Source organism: Berghia stephanieae, chromosome 11, assembly GCF_034508935.2.
Source record: "Berghia stephanieae isolate SIO BIC M18660-M18661 chromosome 11, UCSD_Bste_1.3, whole genome shotgun sequence".
Lineage (NCBI taxonomy): Eukaryota > Metazoa > Mollusca > Gastropoda > Nudibranchia > Aeolidiidae > Berghia > Berghia stephanieae.
In genome coordinates this window covers 2,928,354-2,949,109 of record NC_088370.1, presented here as the reverse complement: position 1 = coordinate 2,949,109, position 20,756 = coordinate 2,928,354, and the positions used below count along the sequence as shown (strand labels likewise).

The following is a 20,756-nucleotide window of genomic DNA, read 5'->3' as shown; positions in this document are numbered from 1 at the left end:
AAATTTGAATAAGAAAAAAAAAGGAGTAGAAACAGAATAATTTCCTGTTTGTTTCCCAGAATGGCTCTATACTATACGTGGGGTCCCTGCAGAGGGTGAGAAGACACTTTGACTCATCACCCCCTTCATTCTTTCCCCGCCATAGAAACTATTATATGTTTTAAAAGAAAGAAAAAAGAAAATACAACACCATTTTGGTTTGTTTTTTACTTTTCCTTATTCATCTTTTCATCTACCCGTGAAAATGTTTTTCAATGGCTGCCTTTCCCAACAACAGCTGATAGGTGTGTCATGTACATATCTCATGGTTAGTGTGCATTAGAGCATGGATGAATTCCATGGATGAATTCCTTGTGATGCGTTAACAGATTTAAATAAAAGAAAAAAAAAGAGTAAAAACAGCTCTCTTACTGTTGCATTCGGGCAAAACTCATTTTTCTTTTTTTTTTGTTTTGCCAGACAAACTATTGTCAAGTTTGAACAATGAAAATGGCCGCTCAAAAATGTCTCAAAGGATTAAAATGACTTGTCAATTGAGTCTGAAAACGGTCTCATCAAACCTGACCATTTCAAAGAGACTTTTTGAGGGCCAATTTGTCATTTAAGTGTGAAAACTGTCTCGTCAGACCTGACCATTTCTGTCTGAAAAAATTGTGACATTGCCTAACAGGTGTCATGTCCCGTCCTAAATGTTAAATGTTGCTGTTGGCCAGGGACCCATTGTAAAGCGCTTTGAGCACATTTAGTGGATATTGCGCGATATAAAAAAAGCTCACAAATTTTTTTTTAAAAAATCATGATTTCGCTTTCTATTGATGATCATCACACGGTGGATTGTGACGTCATTGTTAACTCTGTCGAGTTCACCCTCATGGAAAATCGAATGAATTTGTTCCATTTTCCAGGCAAATGAACTCGACAGAGTTAAAGCTACTGTCGAGCTATGAGATTAAAAAAGATTATGTTGTTCTGGGAAAGGTGGATATCATTTCATATTTATTTTCATGGGTATTCACTGCGCATTACCAACATCTTGCCCTTGTACTCTTTACAGTGGGATTTTATTTTTCTACTCCTTTTATTGAATAAAATATATATTTTTTGGGCCCAAAGATATTTTTTTGTAATAGAGACAACGGTTATCGGGGCAATTATTGGAAAGGCTTTATCAAAATAAACAACAACCTCAAGTTATATCTTCATCAAAATGTCTAGTAAAATAAAGGAGTAAGAATAACTCTTATAAAATATACAAAACAAAGTAAACGACGTTTCGGCCTTCTGCCTTCTTCAGGTAAACAAGAAAAGGAAATTTGTTATATTACATTGTAATACATTTGATTGACTCACAACGTAATCAAACATATTTCTTTTCCCGTTTACCCGAAGAAGCCCAAAGGCAGAAAGGTCGTTTACTTTGTTTTGTATATTTTATAAGAGTCATTTCTACTCCCTTTATTTTCCTATACATTTTATTGACTCATTCAGGCACCTGTAGATTTGGATATCTTCATCAGTTGGCAACGATAATGATAATGATAATAATGATAATAATCCTCATTCCGAAGGCTCTCAGATAACATGACTGCTTACGTAAACAAATGCTAAAGGCTTACACAGGACCTGGAATAACTGTAAAATTATAACAAAAGTTTGAAGTACTTCTAGGTCTTGTAAAAGCTGCATTTTTATTTTTACTGTCAAAAATATTTTTGTTGTTACGTGATATTTTTGTAACAGATAAGGGTCCTTTCTACTTTCTTATTTTTGATACCAGTGGGTCTAGCCTTTAAAAGGCTAAAGCTAAATCAGTCTTGTTTGTATCTTTTCTATTTCCTAAATTCTTACTGATATATATATATATATATATATTCCTGTATTATTTATTTTATTTCAACGTAGGCACATTTTAAAAGGATAATTTATATTTTTTTATGCTTGCACCTTTGATCGTTTCTGTTGTTTCTTGTTTTATATTTCCTTTTCATCCCATCGTGGCAAAATCGATTTAGGTTTTACTATAAATATATTATTTATAATATATAGCTTTTGTTGTTGTTTTACTTGTTGCCCAGAGTTCACTAGTCAGAGATGCCAACCAGTAATGAAATTACAAATGTTTCAATGTAAAAATGATGCCAATATGATAAGAAAATCTTTGAAAATTGCATATTTTTGTCAATCCGGTTTTTTGGGGTTTTTTTTTTTAAAGTTATTAACACAGATATTTGTATTTATATAGTGCTGTGAACACTGAACAGTTTTCAGTTTTATTCGTAAAATGGGGACTGCGCTGGATTATACTTATTTTATATATATTCTTTTTTTCTTCTGTTTTTTTTTTTTTTTTTTTTTTTTTGGGGGGGGGGGGGGGGGGGGGGGGGGATTACACATCTTTTCCTCCTAAATGATTCTTGAGGTTGGCATCCCTGAATAGTGTACATCTCACAAACAGGAATATCAGAGATAAAAAAAAAACCCCAACAAAATATGAGATAAAATAAATAAAACAATAGAAAAGTGAAGAAAAAAACCCCCCAAAAACCGCCCAAATTTTGAAATTGTCAGGTTAAAATCCAAGTGTTTTGAATCTTAAAAGGAGCTTTTTTTTCAAAAAAAAAAGAATAAACACAAATGTTTGATTTAAATTAATGAGGCACCTCAAACAAAGGCTGAATAGTTTGGTTTTATTATATTTTAAAAATATTTTTCAAAGTTTTTTTTTTTTTAAATATCGTATGCTGACTTTGATATACCCAAAATGCTAAGTACAATAAATTTCACACATATAGAAGCATTTCGATCCCAAATTTAACTACTCTGTTGTCTTACTCTGAAAAACCCATATTTAAAAATTTGGCCAGAAAACTCGTCCTTCAAATATCGATCGATTTAAATATTGACCCTCATCCTGGCAAAAACTCTCCAACCTGGGATCGGATCTAGCAAGGTCTTCTTTAAGGCCTGGGTTTGAGAATTTTTGCCAAGATTTTTAAAAATTTTAAAAATTGAGCTTTATATAGCGCAATATCCACTAATGTACTCAAAGCGCTTTACAAGGGGTCCCTGGTCAACAGCAACATTTAACATGTAGGTCAGGACATGACATGACGCCTGTTAGGCGATATTACAATTTTTCGGACAAAGACAATGCTGTTAACGGCCAGTTACTCATTTTACACCTGAGTATGGTGAGAGAATGTGAGTAAAGAGCCTTTTCCAAGGACTCAACTATGCGCCGAGCGCGAGGCTCGAACCCAGGACCTTCCGATCCGAAAGCGAGTGTCATACCACTAGACCACATAGCCACAAGATTAGAGTCGTTTAAATCGGTTGATATCTGAAGGGCGAGTTTTCTGGTCAAATTTTTGAGTCTGTTTTTTACCAGAGTACGGCAGTGGACTGGTTACAGGAAAGAAAACACAAACCAGAGTTTTATTTCCATTGCTTCATCAAAGGCTTTGGGATGGTTTTATCCATTTATTTGTTTATTTATTTATTTATTTATTCATTTATTTATGTGTTTATTCATTTATTTATTTATTCATTCATTTATTTATGTATTTATTTATTTATTTATTTATTTGTGTTTATTTATTTATGTATTTATTTATTTATTTATTTATTTATTTATTTATTTATTTATTTATTTATTTATTTATTTATTTTTGTATTATTTTTGTTCTACATCTATGTCCATTTCTTATCAATTGTGGTTTAGGGTGGCTTGATCTTGGAAAAAGTCTTGAAGAATTTTTTCATTCTTTTGTTCCCCGTATAATTACAGGAAAACCCTATTTTTTTTTCTTTTCTTGTTTTTAAAAATTTTTTTTAAAACTTTTATTTTTATTTTACTATTTGTTTTTGGTTGTTTTTTATTTTTTGGTCTGAATGTTATATTATTTATTACATTTCAATAGTTAGGAACCCAATTACTCCATGAAAAGCTTGTATAGTTATGTATCTAGTTACGATTTCTTCATCTAGATATGTGCCCCATTGTTTCAAAATGGTATTATGCCGGTGTGAGTCATCCAAAAATCGTTTTCAGATGAAGACGTTGAGTAATTTGCGGCTCTAAGGTTCGGTGGATTGACAATCGCCTTCAGATCAGAAGGTCCTGAGTTCAAGTCACGCTCTGAGCAGCGCATAGTAGAGTCCTTGGAAGAGGCTATTTACTCACATTATCTCATGTCATTCAGGCGTAAAAGAGTACCTGGCTGTTAACAGCGTTATCTCTGTTGGAAAATAATGGTAAAATCGCCCCGACAGCCGTCATGTCTCATTCTATGTGTTACGTGTTGCTGTTGGCCAGGGACCCTTTGTAAAGCGCTTTGAGCATGTTTATTGGATATTGCGCTATATAAAAGCTCAATTTTGTTTGTTTGTTTGTTTAATTTTGATTTTAAGCGCTTAGGGCCTATGTATGAATTAAGCTGTAGGTCCCATTTGGCTTTTAATTCAATTCTGTACATTTGGTTCAGTTACTGATGCTACCAGATTGAGCCAGTGGACCACATAATATTATATTTCTCATTGCATGTGAATAGTTCTTCAAGTCCTTATTTAATTTATTCCCTTCTATTTTCATAAGATTGTATATTCAATTTAGCTACAAACTTCAATATTCACTTTAGCTACAAACTTCAATATTCAATTTAGCTACAAACTTCAATATTCAATTTAGCTACAATCTTCAATATCCACTTTAGCTACAAACTTCAATATTCAATTTAGCTACAAAATTCAATATTCAATTAGCTACAAACTTTATTATTCAATTTAGCTACTAACTTCAATATTCAATTTAGCTACAAACTTCAATGTTCAATTTAGCTACAAACTTCAATGTTCAATTTAGCTACAAACTTCAATGTTCAATTTAGCTACAAAATTCAAGAGTTGAAAATCGATCAAATCTTTAGTCGTTTTCCCTTCCCGAATTATTTTTAATTATTTTTTATTTTAACGTTTTGTTTATCTCTTATATTTAAAAAAAAAAAAGATAAAACTTTTTTAATAATTTAGAATCAAAGTTTAGCCTTGGATTGCAAACTTGTTAATCGATTACATATCTATTGATGCTATGCATTTGGGTAAAATACTCATAACATCCACCAGCCGGTTATAACGTACCAACACCCTTTTTTTGTTTAATAAACTGAAACTTCCATTTCCTATTGTTATTTATTTGTTCCAGCTTCAAGCAGCAACATTTTCATTAGGGGAATGGTGGAGCATCACGAAGTGGGAAAAAGGATGAAATCAGCATGAAATTTTTTTAATATAGCTCAATATCCACTGAACGTGCTCTAAGCACTTTACAAGGGATCCCTGGTCAACAGCAACATTTAACCTGTAGGACGGGACATGACGCCTGTAAGGCGATATTACTTTTTTTTTTTCGGACAGAGACAACGCTGGACCAGGTACTCGTTTACGATGAGAGACTCAAGGACTCAACTGTGTGCCGAGCAAGGCTTGAACCCAGAACCTTCCGATCCGAAAGCGAGTGTCATACCACTAGACCACATAACCGCGTTGAATCGTGGTGGAACTGTGGAAATGGCTGGATATATAGAAATGTGTCCATTATTATATATTTTTAAAAAATTTTGTTTCTTGTTATTTCAACCAGGAATTGGTGATTCACAAAGAACCTGGGGAGAAGCTCGGCCTTTCCATCAAAGGAGGCGTGAAGAATTTGGTGTGTCCAGATAGGACTGACGAGGGAATCTTCATCTCCAGGGTGACTGAGGACGGCGCAGCGGCCAGGGACGGAAGGCTCAAAGCTGGCCAGAGAATTTTAGAGGTAATCAGAGATAATCCATACCTGCCAACCCTTCCGCTTTTGGCGGAATCATTTCCTATTTTCACTCTTCCTTTTTGTACGACTAAAATTCCGATTTTCAAAAATTGAAGATAATGGTAAGAATAAAAAAAGAGCGGGTGGGGGGAAGGGGGGGGGGGGGGGGGAGTAGAAGAGAAGAGGTGAAATTTCTATTTTTTTGTCTCAAATTCCTATTTTCAGGCGTTCTGATTCCACTTTTGGAATATGAAGGGTTGGCAAGTCTGGACAATGCTTGATATTGCTAAAGACTTGAGGCTCTAGTGGAGTTAGCAAAATTGAGGGATAAATTCCATTATTAATCGCATTTGAAAATATTTCTTTTGGATGTGATTGTGAGGTGTTAAAGACAAAGTGGGATATACACATTATTTTTTTTTTTAACTCACATGTTCACTTTTTTTTTTTCATGTTTTGAAACATATCTTAACCAAGTTTCATTCAGTGATAAGAAATTAGCTTTGAGTCAATTATATTACCTTATTTTCTTTCTTTCTTTCTTTCTTTCTTTCTTTCTCTCATTCTTTCTTTCTTTCTTTCTTTCTTTCTTTCTTTCTTTCTTTCTTTCTTTCTTTCTTTCTTTCTTTCTTTCTTTCTTTCTTCCTTTCTTCCTTCCTTCCTTCCTTCCTTCCTTCCTTCCTTCCTTCCTTCCTTCCTTCCTTCTATCTTTTTTTCTATCTTTCTTTCTTTCTTCCTTTCTTTCTTTCTTTCTGTCTTTTTTTATTATTGTTATTTTATTTTTATTTTTTTGGTCGTTTTTGAAGTGCACATTTCTCAAACAAATAGTGAATCATTTCTCAATCATACCCCCACCCCCATCCCAGGTCAATGGTCAGTCCTTGCTAGGTAGCAGTCACCAGGAGGCCGTGCGAGCTCTTCGAAGTGTAGGAGACAAGATGACCATCCTGGTGTGCGACCAGCCACCCGATAAGCCACCAGCGACTACTCAGGAGTCGTTGAACTCCCCGTCGGATCTGTCGTCCCCCAGCACGGCCAGCGGTGGATTCCAGTCGTCCTTGCAAGGATCCACAAACAGTATAGACAAAGACGACGAGGACATCCGACTGGCCAAACAGGTCAGTGGTTCGTGATTGGTCGGTTCTCCGATGCTCTCTTTACATGCCGGATACGATTTTCTCAATCTGAAATAATATTTTATCTTTTTCATTTAATAATAATAATAATAATAGATCTTTATTGTCCATAGATATGGCAATTTGTCATTTAGTTACACTTGTTATAACGTTAAATGATAACTATAACATTGAACAGATATTTCACTCCTACTTATTTTCTCTCTCTCTCTCTCTCTCTCTCTCTCTCTCTCTCTCTCTCTCTCTCTCTCTCTCTCTCTATATATATATATATATATATATATATATATATATATATATATATATATATATATATATATATATATATATATACACAAGGTTGCCGATTTTCCATACGCTTACGGAATTCTGTACGTTATGAAATCTTCAGTATATTTTCCAATCACCTCCTAAATGAAAAAAAAAATAAGTACATCACGTCTTTTTACTGGAGTTCAGCGCTCAGAAAAGGGTCGGCCAATGTGTTTGAGTAAAAGTACAGTAAATTTTTGCCTTCTGAATTGGCAGCCCTGCATGAAGAGAGAGAGAGAAAGATAACGGGTGCAGAGGACTGAGCCACCATCTTGGCTTATGTCCTGTCTGTGTAAACAGGACTTTACTTATAATTTGGAAGATATACAGTGCCGTCATTGAAGGGACTTTGAAGAAAATTAATCCCAGTTTTTAAAACTTGAAATTGCTTGCTACCCTCTGAATGGGATGCTGATATGTTTGCAGAGTACATTTTGCCAGATAGGAATTTCTCTCGTCCTGTCCCCTCCCAAATAATGAATCCGATCCAATCTTTTTGCATGATAATTTAGTGCGCTTTGGTAAGTGGTCGTTAAAGACACTAATCCACTAACAGCCCGTTGTCATAGAGAGAGAATTTGGTTATTTTGAATGGATTACTAATAAATTGGAACAGGCTTGATTTTATCTATTTTATATTCTGCATTTTGTGACTCTCTTGATTTAGACTTCCAACAACTAAAACATCCCTGTCCTGGCTACCAGCATTCATTGCCTAACTTCCTGCCATTGGCTGTTGCCTTAGTCTGATTTCTGGCTTCTGTGCTTTAATCTGTTCTCTTAGTGTTTTTTTTAATGAAATTTTATTGTAAGCCTTTTAACTAATCCCCCCAGGTATTTTTCAAGTTTAGAAAGAGATGAAGTCAGTCGCATGTAAGATTTAGTTTGAGTGATGTTGACAATGGAGTGGACAATTTGAATTTGGACTTTCCCGAATTGAATTTTTAAAAAAAAATATATATATATATATATATATAATATAAACCACTGTGTGTAACCTTGACTATTTATAGCCTTAATTGATATAAAATTCAGTAAGATCCTGCCACTTAACCGGTGGTCTAAAAATAGAAACAAAAGAGCTGAATGACGTCAACTTCATTCCTTCTATTGAGAACGGCCAAATTTTAAAATCAATGAATATTTTTTATAACTTGAGCTTTTGTAAACTTAAAAAATGCTGCGGGATTTGTAGTTGAAATGCTTGCAAAACGCTTTGAGCACATGTAGTGGTTATTGCACTATATGAATGCTCATAATTTTTTTTAGTTTTGTTTTTTGTTGTTTTTTTTTTTTTTGTTTTTAAAGAAATTTAAACTGATCAAATCAGCTAAAAGTGTTACATGCATGGATCATTCAACTCGTAAAACTAAAACTACGTTTTATCAATTAGCTTGCTGGTGAATTGAGAATAAAATCTAGAGGTGCCTAATTGAGTCAATAAAATGTATAGTAAAATATTTGGAGTCAAAATGACTCTTATAAAAGATAGAAATAAATAATAATGTGAAGTTGAATGTAAGCTTCAATTTAATTACAAAAACAGATCAAATGAATGTTTCGGGTTTCCCCTTTATCAACAAAACAGGATGATTGAAACACCACAGATGAATGAGATGATGTGGTAGTGGCGTAGTTCATCTATGGTGTTTCATTCATCCTGTTTTGTTGATAAAGGGGAAACCCGAAACATTCATTGATCTGTTTTTGTAATTAAAATGAAGGTTACATTCAACTTCACGTTATTATTTATTTCTTCGAGCAGCAACATTTACATTAAAAGATAGAAAACAAAGTAAACGGCTTGCCAAAACATCTTTTTCTTTGTTTTCTATCTTTTATAGGAAATATTTTACTATACATTTTTTGAAGAACAAAACGCTGAGTCTTATGCCTTTCTTTTTTTCCCCTAACCCTCTCCTTTTGCATGCAGGAGGAAGCCATGATCAAGGAAGCAGAGGAGTGGGAGAAAGAACTGCAGGTACACGATTGGTTGATGGAATTTGGTATATATATATAGGATGTGTGTAGTATTCGTGTACTTGTACGTGTACGTGTACATGGAAGAGATTGTCATATGTCACCCATTGTCTCAAAACGGTATTATGTCGGGGTGGTTGAGCGTAGTCCTTCCTAGCCATTAGCAGATGTGCCTAGGACTAGGAAAAATTCGTAGAAATATGATTTTTTTTTGTCTCCAGCTACAGAACTGCATTCGTTTCTTTGACTCAATAAATCTTGTTGAAAGGGAAAGTTTAGTTCCTTCGATCCTATATTCCGGACTTTGGAGCATTTTTTTGGATCGTGCTAATGGGAAATTTATTTATTTCTAAAGCTATGTAAAGTGACTTTTTATTTTTTCCTTTGAAGAATACTGGGTAGTGTAAATGTTGCTGCTCGAAGCTCGAAGAAATAAATAATAACGTGAAGTTGAATGTAAGGTTCAATTTAATTACAAAAACAGATCAAATGAACGTTTCGGGTTTCCCCTTTATCAACAAAACAGGATGAATGAAACACCACATCAATGAACGTTTCGGGTTTCCCCTTTATCAACAAAACAGGATGAATGAAACACCACATCAATGAATGTTTCGAGTTTCCCCTTTATCACCAAAACAGGATGAATGAAACACCACATCTGTGGTGTTTCAATCATCCTGTTTTGTTGATAGAGGGGAAACCCGAAACGTTCATTGATCTGTTTTTGTAATTAAATTGAAGCTTACATTCAACTTCAAGTTATTATTTGTTTCTTTTTTCCCTTGGAAACGACGATTTTGGGAAATTTCGAGTAGGCAGCTCTGCATTAGGCCCATGGAGCTTGAAATTATTTCGGTTTCTATAGCGTGAAATGGGCAATTATATTATTGCTTGATACCCTTTGGATAGGTCGCTAGTCTATTGCAATGTACCTTCCTTCCACCAGATTTAACAGACACAGCTACCCAATCACTGCTGGGTGGACAGAGAGAAAAGGGGGGGGGGGGGGGGGGTTTCCAGTAAAAAAAAAAAAAAAAAAAAAAAAACTCAACTTCACCCAGAATCAATCTTGTTCCATTTACACGGGAAGCGAATGCTCTATCAACCTGATCTGTAGGGGACCCCCCCCCCCTGTCAGGGTAAATGAGATTAAATTAAAAAAAATTTTTTTTTCAATCATGAATTTTAAGTTTAAATGTTCAGAGGAGATATGCCATTTTACTTTATAGCTTGCCTAAGAATCCATTTTCTTTCTTCGTAATAAAAAAAAAAAACAACAAAAAAAAACAAATGTTGACTCAATCAAGTCTCAAATTTTCGGCTGTAGATTCTATTTTCACCTTCTGAACCATCTCGTTGTAATACCTTTTTGAGGTGATGGGTCACCTGTTCTACACCGGTTGCAGATATTACACGTTTTGATCATTAATGAATATTCATAGCCGGGAGATGGATTTTCATCTTATTATTTATTATAAGCTGGTTGCAGATATTATTATCTACGTCTTTCAACTATTGTATTATTATGAATATTCATAGGTGGGAATGATATGACCATAGTGTGTTGCAAGCGCCGTAAAACCCTTAAAAACAAAAAAACAAATCAATAGGTGGGAACTGAGGACAATAGTTGACACTAAATTTAGACTTGATAGTTCCTGTGGTCTTTTGAAATTTTATTTAATATTCACCTTTTCAGTTGTGAAACAGTTGAACAGAATACAGAGTTGCCAATCCCCATTTTTATACTGGGATTTATCGGAAGGGGGGGGGGGGGGGAAGGGGGGAATAATAAAATGTCAGAAAAATCTTAACAGGATCTCAAAAATACAATTTTTCCTCTTTTTCTTTTTCTTTCTTTCTTTATTAAAAAATAATAAATTTTGGCATATAAATTATTTTGTCAAATAGGGAATGAGATTAGCGGAAGAGTAGCATCCCTTGATTAGACGTCACCCATAGTCTGTGACGTCACCGACTGTGGGTGACGTCCAATCAAGGGACGCTACTCTTCCGCTAATCTCATTCCCTATTGAGACATGCGTTATGCCCAATAGCCAACAGATAGTCTTCGAGTGGTGATTATTGTATAATTCTGTTGGACCAGTACAAAGACTCCCAGCTCTTATTATGCCAAATTAGAATAATAGGATTTTGTGATTTTGGCCAAGTTGAAAAAGTCTTGGGTTTTTATTGAAAGAATCAAAATCCTGATTCTTTTATAAAGTCTTGTCCTGTTTTACAGGCATTATGGGTTGGCAGCTCTGAAAATAAGGAATACGAGAAACGTCTGCATAAAACTCTCTCAATGCTTTAGAAAATTTCCTATTTGTTTTTTTTTCAAAGTAGATTTTTTTGTAGAATAACGTAATATTAATTGTAACTTTTATCAGAGCTTTTACAATTTGCCAAAAACTTATCATTGATAAAGCTTGAATAATGGTAGTTTTGAAGTGTTATTTCATCAATCTTCACTCACTCACACCTGCATTGAGTACAAAGTCTTAGTTTTAATGTTTGTTTTTCCTGCACACCTCACCACCACGTTTTATTTCAGTCTGTGTGTATAGATGTATTTATTACTTGTCAAGTTTAGTGTGCACATCCATCGAAAAGGGGGGGGGGGGGGGGGGGGGGTCTGTCACAGATAAATCTTTTTTTTTTTTTTTTTAAATATATTATTATTATTATTATTATTATTATTACTGGTTTGTTTCTTGTTTGTTATTTTGTCATTGTTTAATTCTTTGATTTCTTTTTAATGTTAAAAATTCATATACATTTTTTCTTTTGGGTTGTTTGGGTTTTTTCTTGTCCTTGAGTGAGGTCACAATTTTATCAGTTGATTTTATTTCTTTTTTGTTTTTGTTTTTTGTCCTAAAGAAAACATTTTAGACCATTTATTCAATTGTACATTTCATTGTTATCAACTGGTATTTGGAGACCATCTTAATTACCTCGTCAAGAAATGTCACTGGTGGTTTTGAACCAAATTTCATTGATGACAAATTCTGTTCAAGGTTTTCAATACTATTTTTTTCCTCTTATATTTTCATAATTTTATTCTTTTTTTTTTTTTGGTTATATTTTATTAATTTTTATTTATTTATTTATTTATGTTGTTATGTGTGTTTTATTGTTTAGGGTTTGAATCTTATTTTCTCCTCTTTTGTTTTTTTCTTGTATTTTCATAATTTTATTTATTTTTTTTTTTTTGTATTGTTTAAAATTTATTTATATTTATTGTTTAATGTGTGGGGTTTTTAAATTATATTAAATAATATTTTTTAAAGTAGTATTACTGATGGCATGTGGTGTTCTTGCACTTTTTAAAAATAGTACATCTATGAAGTTATTAAATGGCATGAAATAACGAATGATATAAGAGCATGTTTTCTTTTCTTTTTCCATTTTCTCTCCCTTCTTCTCCAATCAACTGATTGTGCAATCAACCTACCCACCAATCAATCGACCAACAAAATCTGCACCCTTTTGTTGTTTAAAATTTTAAAAAAATTATTGTTATTATTCTCCGTTACCAATTCCACCACTACCAAAACTGTCACCACTACCTCTACCAACACCACCACCACCACCACCTTCCCGTCGTTTTATGTTGTCCTTCTGTCAAATGATGACCATGATGATGATGATAATCTCAACTGTGATGATGATGACGATGATGATAATGCCGATGATGACCATATCTCTGACGATGACAATGATAGGAAAAATCATGGTTGGCAGAGAAGAGACGAAGTCTGACCGCAGAGATTCTACAAGACGAGGAAGAGGACCTCCCCTTGCCACCGCCTCCCCTGGACCCAACCTTAGAGCCATTGCCTCTTTCATCGATTTCAGCCCCCGCCGTTTCCTTCGCCCCCTTCAACACCAACACCAACAGCGCTGCCGAAGACCTCCCTCCTCCTCCGCCATCACCTTCATTCACTCTACCACCCCCACCACCCCCTCCCGTTGTTGAATTACAAGCCAAAGAACCGATGGTGCCCCCGCAGCCACCACCACCCCCCCACTCATCATCATCTTCACCATCATCATCCTCATCCTCCCCCCAGAAGCAACCAGCAGTGGTACTCCAGTCGGAGCAAGTGAAGGAGGTAATCAAGGAGGAAAGGCCCCAGATTAAGAGGGTTCCCTCCCCTGCAGCTAGGACCTCCATCAGTCCATCTCCATCCCCATCCACTTCTTCCAATAATGTATGTTGGATTTTTAAAAATATTTTCTTATCTATATGAATATTTAATCGCAATTTCGAGTGCAAGCTGCTTAATTTGAATCTCTCCGTTTTGCCGAATAAATTCTTCATTTCCAAACAAAACAAAACAAAAAAGGAAGAAAAGAAAACTTTATTAACTAATTTGATATCAGCAATTTCACATGTAGTAGGTAACAAGTTTGTATCAAGACAGCAATGGGTATTTAGGCGATCACTACTACTACTACAACAACAACAAAATGTAAAAAGAGTCGATTCAATTTTAAAAAAAATTATGATCAGAACAATTTTTTAAACTGTTCAGAAAGATTGGAAACTGTTCAGATGGACTGACTTGACATTCAAATTAACAGCTTGCACCAATCAATGTTGTGGATATGTAAACTACGATAACACTTTTGTATTTCTCGCACATTTTCTTGCGCCTGCAAAAGAACAACAAAGCGAAAAGAAAATTAAGTCCCCATTTCAATCTTTCTTTTTTTTCTTTTTTTTTTTCTTTTTTTCTCTCTATTCCGATGCTAAAATTTCCTTCAGAATAAATTGGTAGAAAATAAATTTAGTAAAATAATTCATAAGCACTCATAGAATAGTATTAGTGGTAGTATGGAACTTGTGAAAATTCACGTTGGCAGCTCTGTCACATGATAATTATTCTAGTCGGTTTGACATGGTGGGTAACGATTAATTATAGAATGACATACAGTAGGTGATAATGTGACCTGCTGCCTCGTTATGGTGTCGTGTCAAGCAGATGCTAAATATAGAATCTAAAATCAAAATAGTTCTTTTTTTTTTTTTGAGCAAGTTAAATGAATGTATATATATATATATAAGCTTATTTTTTTAAATTTTTTTTTTAATAATTTGTTTTTCTAGATGATAGGTTTTTCTTAATAACATGTTTTTCCTAATGATTTCTTTTTAAAAATATGATTTGTTTTTCATAATGATTTCGGGGTTTTTTAAAAATTGATTTGTTTTCTTTTAATGATTTGTTTTTCTTAATAATTTTCTTTTCTTAAACATTAGTTTTTCTTAATAAAAGTATAATATTTGATTTTACACGAGTTCCATAATTTAGGAAACATTCATTGTTCAGCACGTGGTCCAGTCCAACGTGATACCAGAAAGAGGTGGTGGGTCACAAAATGAGAATACCACACGATTACATAACTCAGACCTGCCTAGTACTACGAAAAACTTGTAGAATTACGAATTTTTTTGGCTCTATCTACAGAACTGCATTCAGTTTTTGACTCAATAAATCCTTGTTTAAAGGGAAGTTTAGTTCCTTAGATCCTATATTGAGGGACTTCGGAGCATTTCTGGACAAGGATGGGAGCAAATTATTATTTTGTAAAGCTATTTATAGTGCCTTTTTTATTTCTTCTTTTTTTTTTCCCCTTGGAGTTACGAATTTTTGAAATTTCAAATAGGCAGCTCTGGTAATGTCGATTTATGATGGGCGTGAGTTCCGTTGGGGACTTTGTGTGAGGCGTGACGTGGTTGCTTCTTGGTTTTGACATGGCATGCTTGCTTGGAATTAACTCTCACCAATCGAAGAAGCTTACAAAAAAATTTTATTTAAAAAAAAAATAAGATCATTTGCAAATTGCCCCAAATAAAGCTTGTGCAGCTAATTCTTAGATTGGAAAAAAGAAAAATAATGAAAAAGAAAATTTTGAAAGGTTTTCATTTTATTTATGACAATTCTCTTCTGGAATTGAGACATGTCTGCTTGCTCTACCAATTGGAGTATTAGTATTAGTACCCTCTTCTTCACTTCCACCCTTCTTCCTCTTTCCTCCTTTTCCGCACCGTGTTCTTCTTCTTCTTCTTCTTCTTCTTCTTCTTCTTCTTCTTCTTCTTCTTCTTCTTCTTCTTCTCCTCCTCCTCCTTCTCCTCCTCCTCCTCCTCCTTCTCCTCCTCCTCCTCCTCCTTCATGGTAGACTGTAAGATAGGTTCACTATTATCAGTGGAACACACTTAGATGAAGGACAGAAAAATTTGAGACCAACAAGAGCTGTTGATTTAATGCAGACTCCACTGTACTTGACTTCATATGCCTAGATGATTGCCTTTTTCAAATGTTTAGATTTTTATTTATCCTTTTTAAATTTTTTTTTTCTTCGTCCACCACCCACAGCTCTCTTCCTCCTCCCCCGCCACCTCCCCCTCCTCCTCCACCACCATCCACCCCCAACCATCTGTGATGACTTCCTCCTCCTCCTCCACCACTCCCCTACGACAACAAGTGCCTAGTGTCAAACCCCCCCTACCCACCAAGCCCTCTACCATCAACACCACCATGGTAAGTCTTATGTTAATTTCAACCAACCTGTACGTCGTGGTGTGTGATCATCGCATACTCCAATCAACGTTGCGTACGTTGTGTGTGATCATCACACACCCCAATCAACGTTGCCAATTTTCCGTATATTTCCCGAATTCCGTATGTTATAAACCCTCCTGGGTGGGGATCCTGACCTCCCATAGCGGGCAGGGAGGTACATACTGAGTCTTCTATCCGCATATATCTATTTTCCAACATGCTTTCTGTCTTTGTCTTGGAATGAGATTGCTTGGTTTTTTTCCTGGCCCTGGTCAGAGTCCTGGCTGGGAGGGAAACAGTCAAATGCATAGTTATTGTTTTGGGAGGTGATATTTTTTTCCTTGTAAATCATCTCTCGGTTATGCATTGTATTATGTTTAGTTTACATATTATATTATATGATTTGTAAGCATTTGAGTGTGTTCCTCTTAGTTCGGGCCTGTGCTTGTGTCTGGATGAGACTTTTGGGTGATCTCAAACTAAGTACTTTGACGGTGTGCTCTTGGAATCTACACCTGTTCCCTATTTGAACCAATTCCCCTTTGTCGCACCTTTTCTTTTGTGCTTTAATTGTAATTCTAGAACTTTTTACTATCCCATTTTCTTCCTTTTTACTGGCGCTTATATGACCTTAATGTGTTGCAAGCGCCGTAAAACCCTTAAAAACAAACAAACAAAACAATTATAAACTCTCAGTATATTTTTTAATCATCTGCTAAACGGGGAAAAATAAGTACAAAAAGTCTTTATAGTGGAGTTCAGCACTCAGAAGGGAGTCAGTCGATGTGTTTGTGTAAAAGTTCAGTAAAATTTTGTCTTCTGAATTGGCAGCATCTCTGCTCAACAGTCCGATCAAAACAAACGGAAAATCACTGTCACAGGAAGTTGCATTTTAAAATTTAAGTTTTAGTTCATTTTTTTTTTTGGTTTTGTTTTTTTAGTTTGTTTTGTATATTATTTACATATATATTTAGGGAAGGGGGTTTGGGTGTTTGCATGTCAGTGTCATTCGTGTCTTGGTATGTTCCTTGCTTCACCAATTGATGGAGATCTCAGTCATTCATTTGGACTTTCACAAGATTTACAATCATATCATAATGGGCATGATCTATATTACATTTCCATGTGCTCAGGTCATTGGTCACATTGCAAAGTGTGCTCAAAATGACCCACATAGTGAAAAGTGTTCACTGTTTGAAAATTTCCGACGTCACAATTGGTCATTTTGCTGAACAAGACTCGTGTAAGTTTACAAGTTTCATAAACAAAGCAGCGTGTTTACATTTATTGAGAAATGCCCAATCGTTGTACAACAAAAAATCATGTGATCGATGACTAGGTTGGACGAAAACATGAATATAGATCGCTCCCATTGTCTATTGATATTTCTGTCTTTCTTCTAATCCTATGAAAATATCACTGATTTTTTTTTTTTCAATCCACCTTTTTCTTTTCTTTTCTTTTCATTCATCCTCTTTTGTCTTACCTTTTTGATACCTTTTGACGCAGGCATTTTTGGAAAAATTATATCACGGTGACAAATTAGGGAGCAGGCACTGGTGTAGGATGAAAATCCTGGAAAGTTGTGAATGAAACAGTGCTAGGAAAAACAGAAAAACACCCCCCAAAAAGTTGTCCCTGTCCTGACTGCGGATTGGACCTCAGACTTTATGGTTCCCGGTCAGACGTGCTTGCATGTTCAATGTTTTGTTTGTTGTGATGCAGGCAAAAGTGTTGTGGTGTAAAAAAATTAATTGAGCTTTATATAGCGCAATATCCATTAAATGTGTTCAAAGTGCTTTACAAGGGGTCCCTGGTCAACAGCAACATTTAACATGTAGAACGGGACGTCTGTTAGGCGATATTACAATTTTTCGGACAAAGACAAGGCTGTTACCGGCCACGTATTCATTTTACACCTGAGTACGGTGAGAGAATGTGAGTAAAGAGCCTTTTCCAAGGACTCAACTATGCACCGAGCACGAGACTCGAATCCAGGACCTTCCGATCCGAAAGCGAGTGTCATACCACTAGACCACATAGTCGCACAATGATATCAACCTTTCAGGATTTTATCTGTGGATTGGTAGAGGTGTTGAATTTGGACATCCTCAGTCTCTATGACTGTCCTGTGTGTCTTGTAGAACACCTGTACCTACTCAGATTCTTATTAAAAACGTTGCCAGTGCCATTCAAGCTCATTTCCAAAGTAACCAATCGTCTTGACCAGGTATTATGTCGGGTTGACTCGTGTTTTGGTGTTAGAATAATCAGATGTTGATTGATTGATGATGATATATATATTATGAATGTATATATTGTCACTCTTTTGCATGATAACGTTTTTCTGTTTTTGTTGTTTTGTTTGTTTGTATGTTTGATATGTTTTATGAAATGCAATGCTAATGATTGATGTGATAATAATGGCTTACTTCCCGAATGACAAATGGAATGCCACTGGTGTTTGATATGTTTTATGAAATGCAATGCTAATGATTGATGTGATAATAATGGCTTACTTCCCGAATGACAAATGGAATGCCACTGACACCAAAGCAGTAAAAAACGTTTGTGGTTTGAGCACATGTGTGTGTGTAGTTTGATAGTTTTGACACGGCTAGCAACTGAAGACAAAAACAACCAAAAGTGTTGTGGTGGTTTTAGCACATGTCTGTAATTCGACACATGTGTAGTTATGTCTGTTTTTTGGGGTTTTTTTTTAATTGTTTTTTTTTATACTACCAGTCACTGATGACAAAGTGAATGAGTCTTTTCCAGATCTGTAATTATTTTTTTATATAGTTCTTATTGAAAAAAAATAAATAAAATAAACGTCAGTCACTTTATTATTATTATTATTATTATTATTATTATTATTATTATTATTATTATTATTATTATTATTATTATTATTATTGTTATTATTATTATTGTTATTATTGTTATTATTATTATTATTATTATTATTATTATTATTATTATTATCATTATTATTATTTTGCAATTTGCCCTCAGTTGCATCAAACGATATCAATATTTCATTGCATCCATTGTGCTCTGTTTGCATGCTCTTACAAGGTGTTACTGCTTTGGTCTGTAAAATGTAAAATCTAGCATCGAAGGCTTCTAAAGGGAAATTTTTTTTAATGTGTCAAAAAGAATTTATATTGAAAAGAAAGAAGAAGAAAAAGCTTTTCTGAAATGAGTACCTATAAATTTGTTTATATGAGAAGAGAAAAAATCCCCCCCCCCCCTCCTCCCCCCGACAAATAACTAAAAAATAATATAAACAAGTAATTAAAATAAAACAAGAAAACAAAAGCAAACATACAAAACACGTTTCAACTCCACACAGATCTGGGGTTAATCGCGTGTATGCATGCGTGTTCCATTCTGTAAACACAAAACAAAATTTATTTTTTTTAAAAACACACATTTTTAAAATTTTTACTTGTGGAGCCCTCTATGCTATTGGTTACATCTGAATGTGTTATGTTCGTTCTTTACAAAAATAGTCATTTGTGTCCAATCGTCTCCAAACGGTAATACGTCCAGATGAACCTGATGCTTTGTTTCCAATTCTACTTTAGGTAGGGCTTGGAAGATTTCGTGTCAGACTAAAAGCTGTCACAGAGTAGGAGATTGTCAAATGGAGAAATTAAAGAAGCAGGCATTGCTGTTTAATAAAAAAAAAAAGATCTGAAAAAAAGTGTGATTGAAATAGTACCAGACAAAGCAAGAAAGAAAAATATAAGAAAAAACAAACCAAACATCCAAAAAAGTCAGACTGGAGATCAAACCCCAAGATCTGATTTCCGGTAATCAGGAGGTCTTAGGTTCGATCCCCAGTCTAGAAAGACTGATTTTTTTTTTTTTTTGGGGGGGGGGGGGGGGGGGGTTTCTCTTGTATATTTCTTTATTTCTTTGTCTGGACTGTTTCATAATACACTTTTTTTCAGACCTTGATAGAAGGGAATCAATGAGTCTCTGTCTCTTAAAACAAAAAAAAAAACAAACAAAAAAAAAACAATAATTAATTTTTCTCCTTTCTCATCCTTTGAGTTTAAATGTCAAATAGTGTTAATCTAGTTCATTTGCATGTAATGACTGGCTGGCTGGATAGATTGATACGGTGGTTCCTTCCACGTGTTTGCTTTGTCTTGTCTTGTCTTGTGTTGCATCGTTTGAATCAATGAATGAAATGATTCCATAGAGGCCAACTGTTCTGATAACATTGGAATTATGAAAATGTTGATGCTTGAAGCTCGAAGGAAAAAAATAACGATATAAGTATTCGATTGTAAGCTTCAATTTATCTGTTTTCGTCTAAGTCCTTAGTGTTTCATCTACCGTGTTTTTTTTTATAAAGGGGAAACCTGAAACATCCACAATATCTGTCTTCGTCTAAGTCCTTAGTGTTTCATTCGTGTTTTGTTGATAAAGGGGGAACCCGAAACGTCCATGGTATCTGTCTTCGTCTAATAAATTGAAGATTACAATTCAATACTTATCGTTATTCTTTCCTGATAAAATTGAGACCGTCCTGATTTGGTAGACTGAGAAAAAATTTGAATTAAAAGTTTAAAAAAAGAAAATTGGACTTTATATTTATATGTATGGAAATGATCCTTGCATAACTCATTTTACTTTTCACTAGTAAATTAAAACAAGGGAACATGAAAAGCTCTAAATCTAGATCATATCATACATACTAGTCCAAACACACTGCTGTTTTGGGCCATGACGGTGTGTGTTGTGTTGTGTAGTGTTAGGGTGTCCCCGTGTCGTTCTTGGAAAAGTTGGCCACTTTGGGATTCTAATGGTTGCTTTACTATTTACTATTAATCATTGTTTTCTCACCATCTTGTCATGACACCCCAGTTTTATTTCCAGTCATTTTTTGTTTTTGCTTAGTCCTACATGTGCATTGTTCGTTTCTCTTTGCAT

General features: G+C 34.6%; 1 protein-coding gene across 16 annotated transcripts in view; it reads left to right on the top strand.

The window, feature by feature from the left end:
• LOC144957355 (uncharacterized) overlaps window positions 1–20,756 on the top strand; it is a 142,981-nt gene that overhangs the window by 82,930 nt on the left and 39,295 nt on the right. For 15 of the 16 annotated variants that reach the window (XM_078888533.1, XM_078888548.1, XM_078888547.1 and 12 more), the window contains 5 exons: window positions 5,639–5,812; window positions 6,673–6,924; window positions 9,188–9,235; window positions 12,966–13,454; window positions 15,624–15,788. In XM_078888533.1, coding sequence (XP_078744659.1) covers window positions 5,639–5,812; window positions 6,673–6,924; window positions 9,188–9,235; window positions 12,966–13,454; window positions 15,624–15,788 — 1,128 coding nt within the window. The remainder of the gene's footprint in view (window positions 1–5,638; window positions 5,813–6,672; window positions 6,925–9,187; window positions 9,236–12,965; window positions 13,455–15,623; window positions 15,789–20,756) is intronic. The other variant, XM_078888534.1, reaches the window with a different exon arrangement.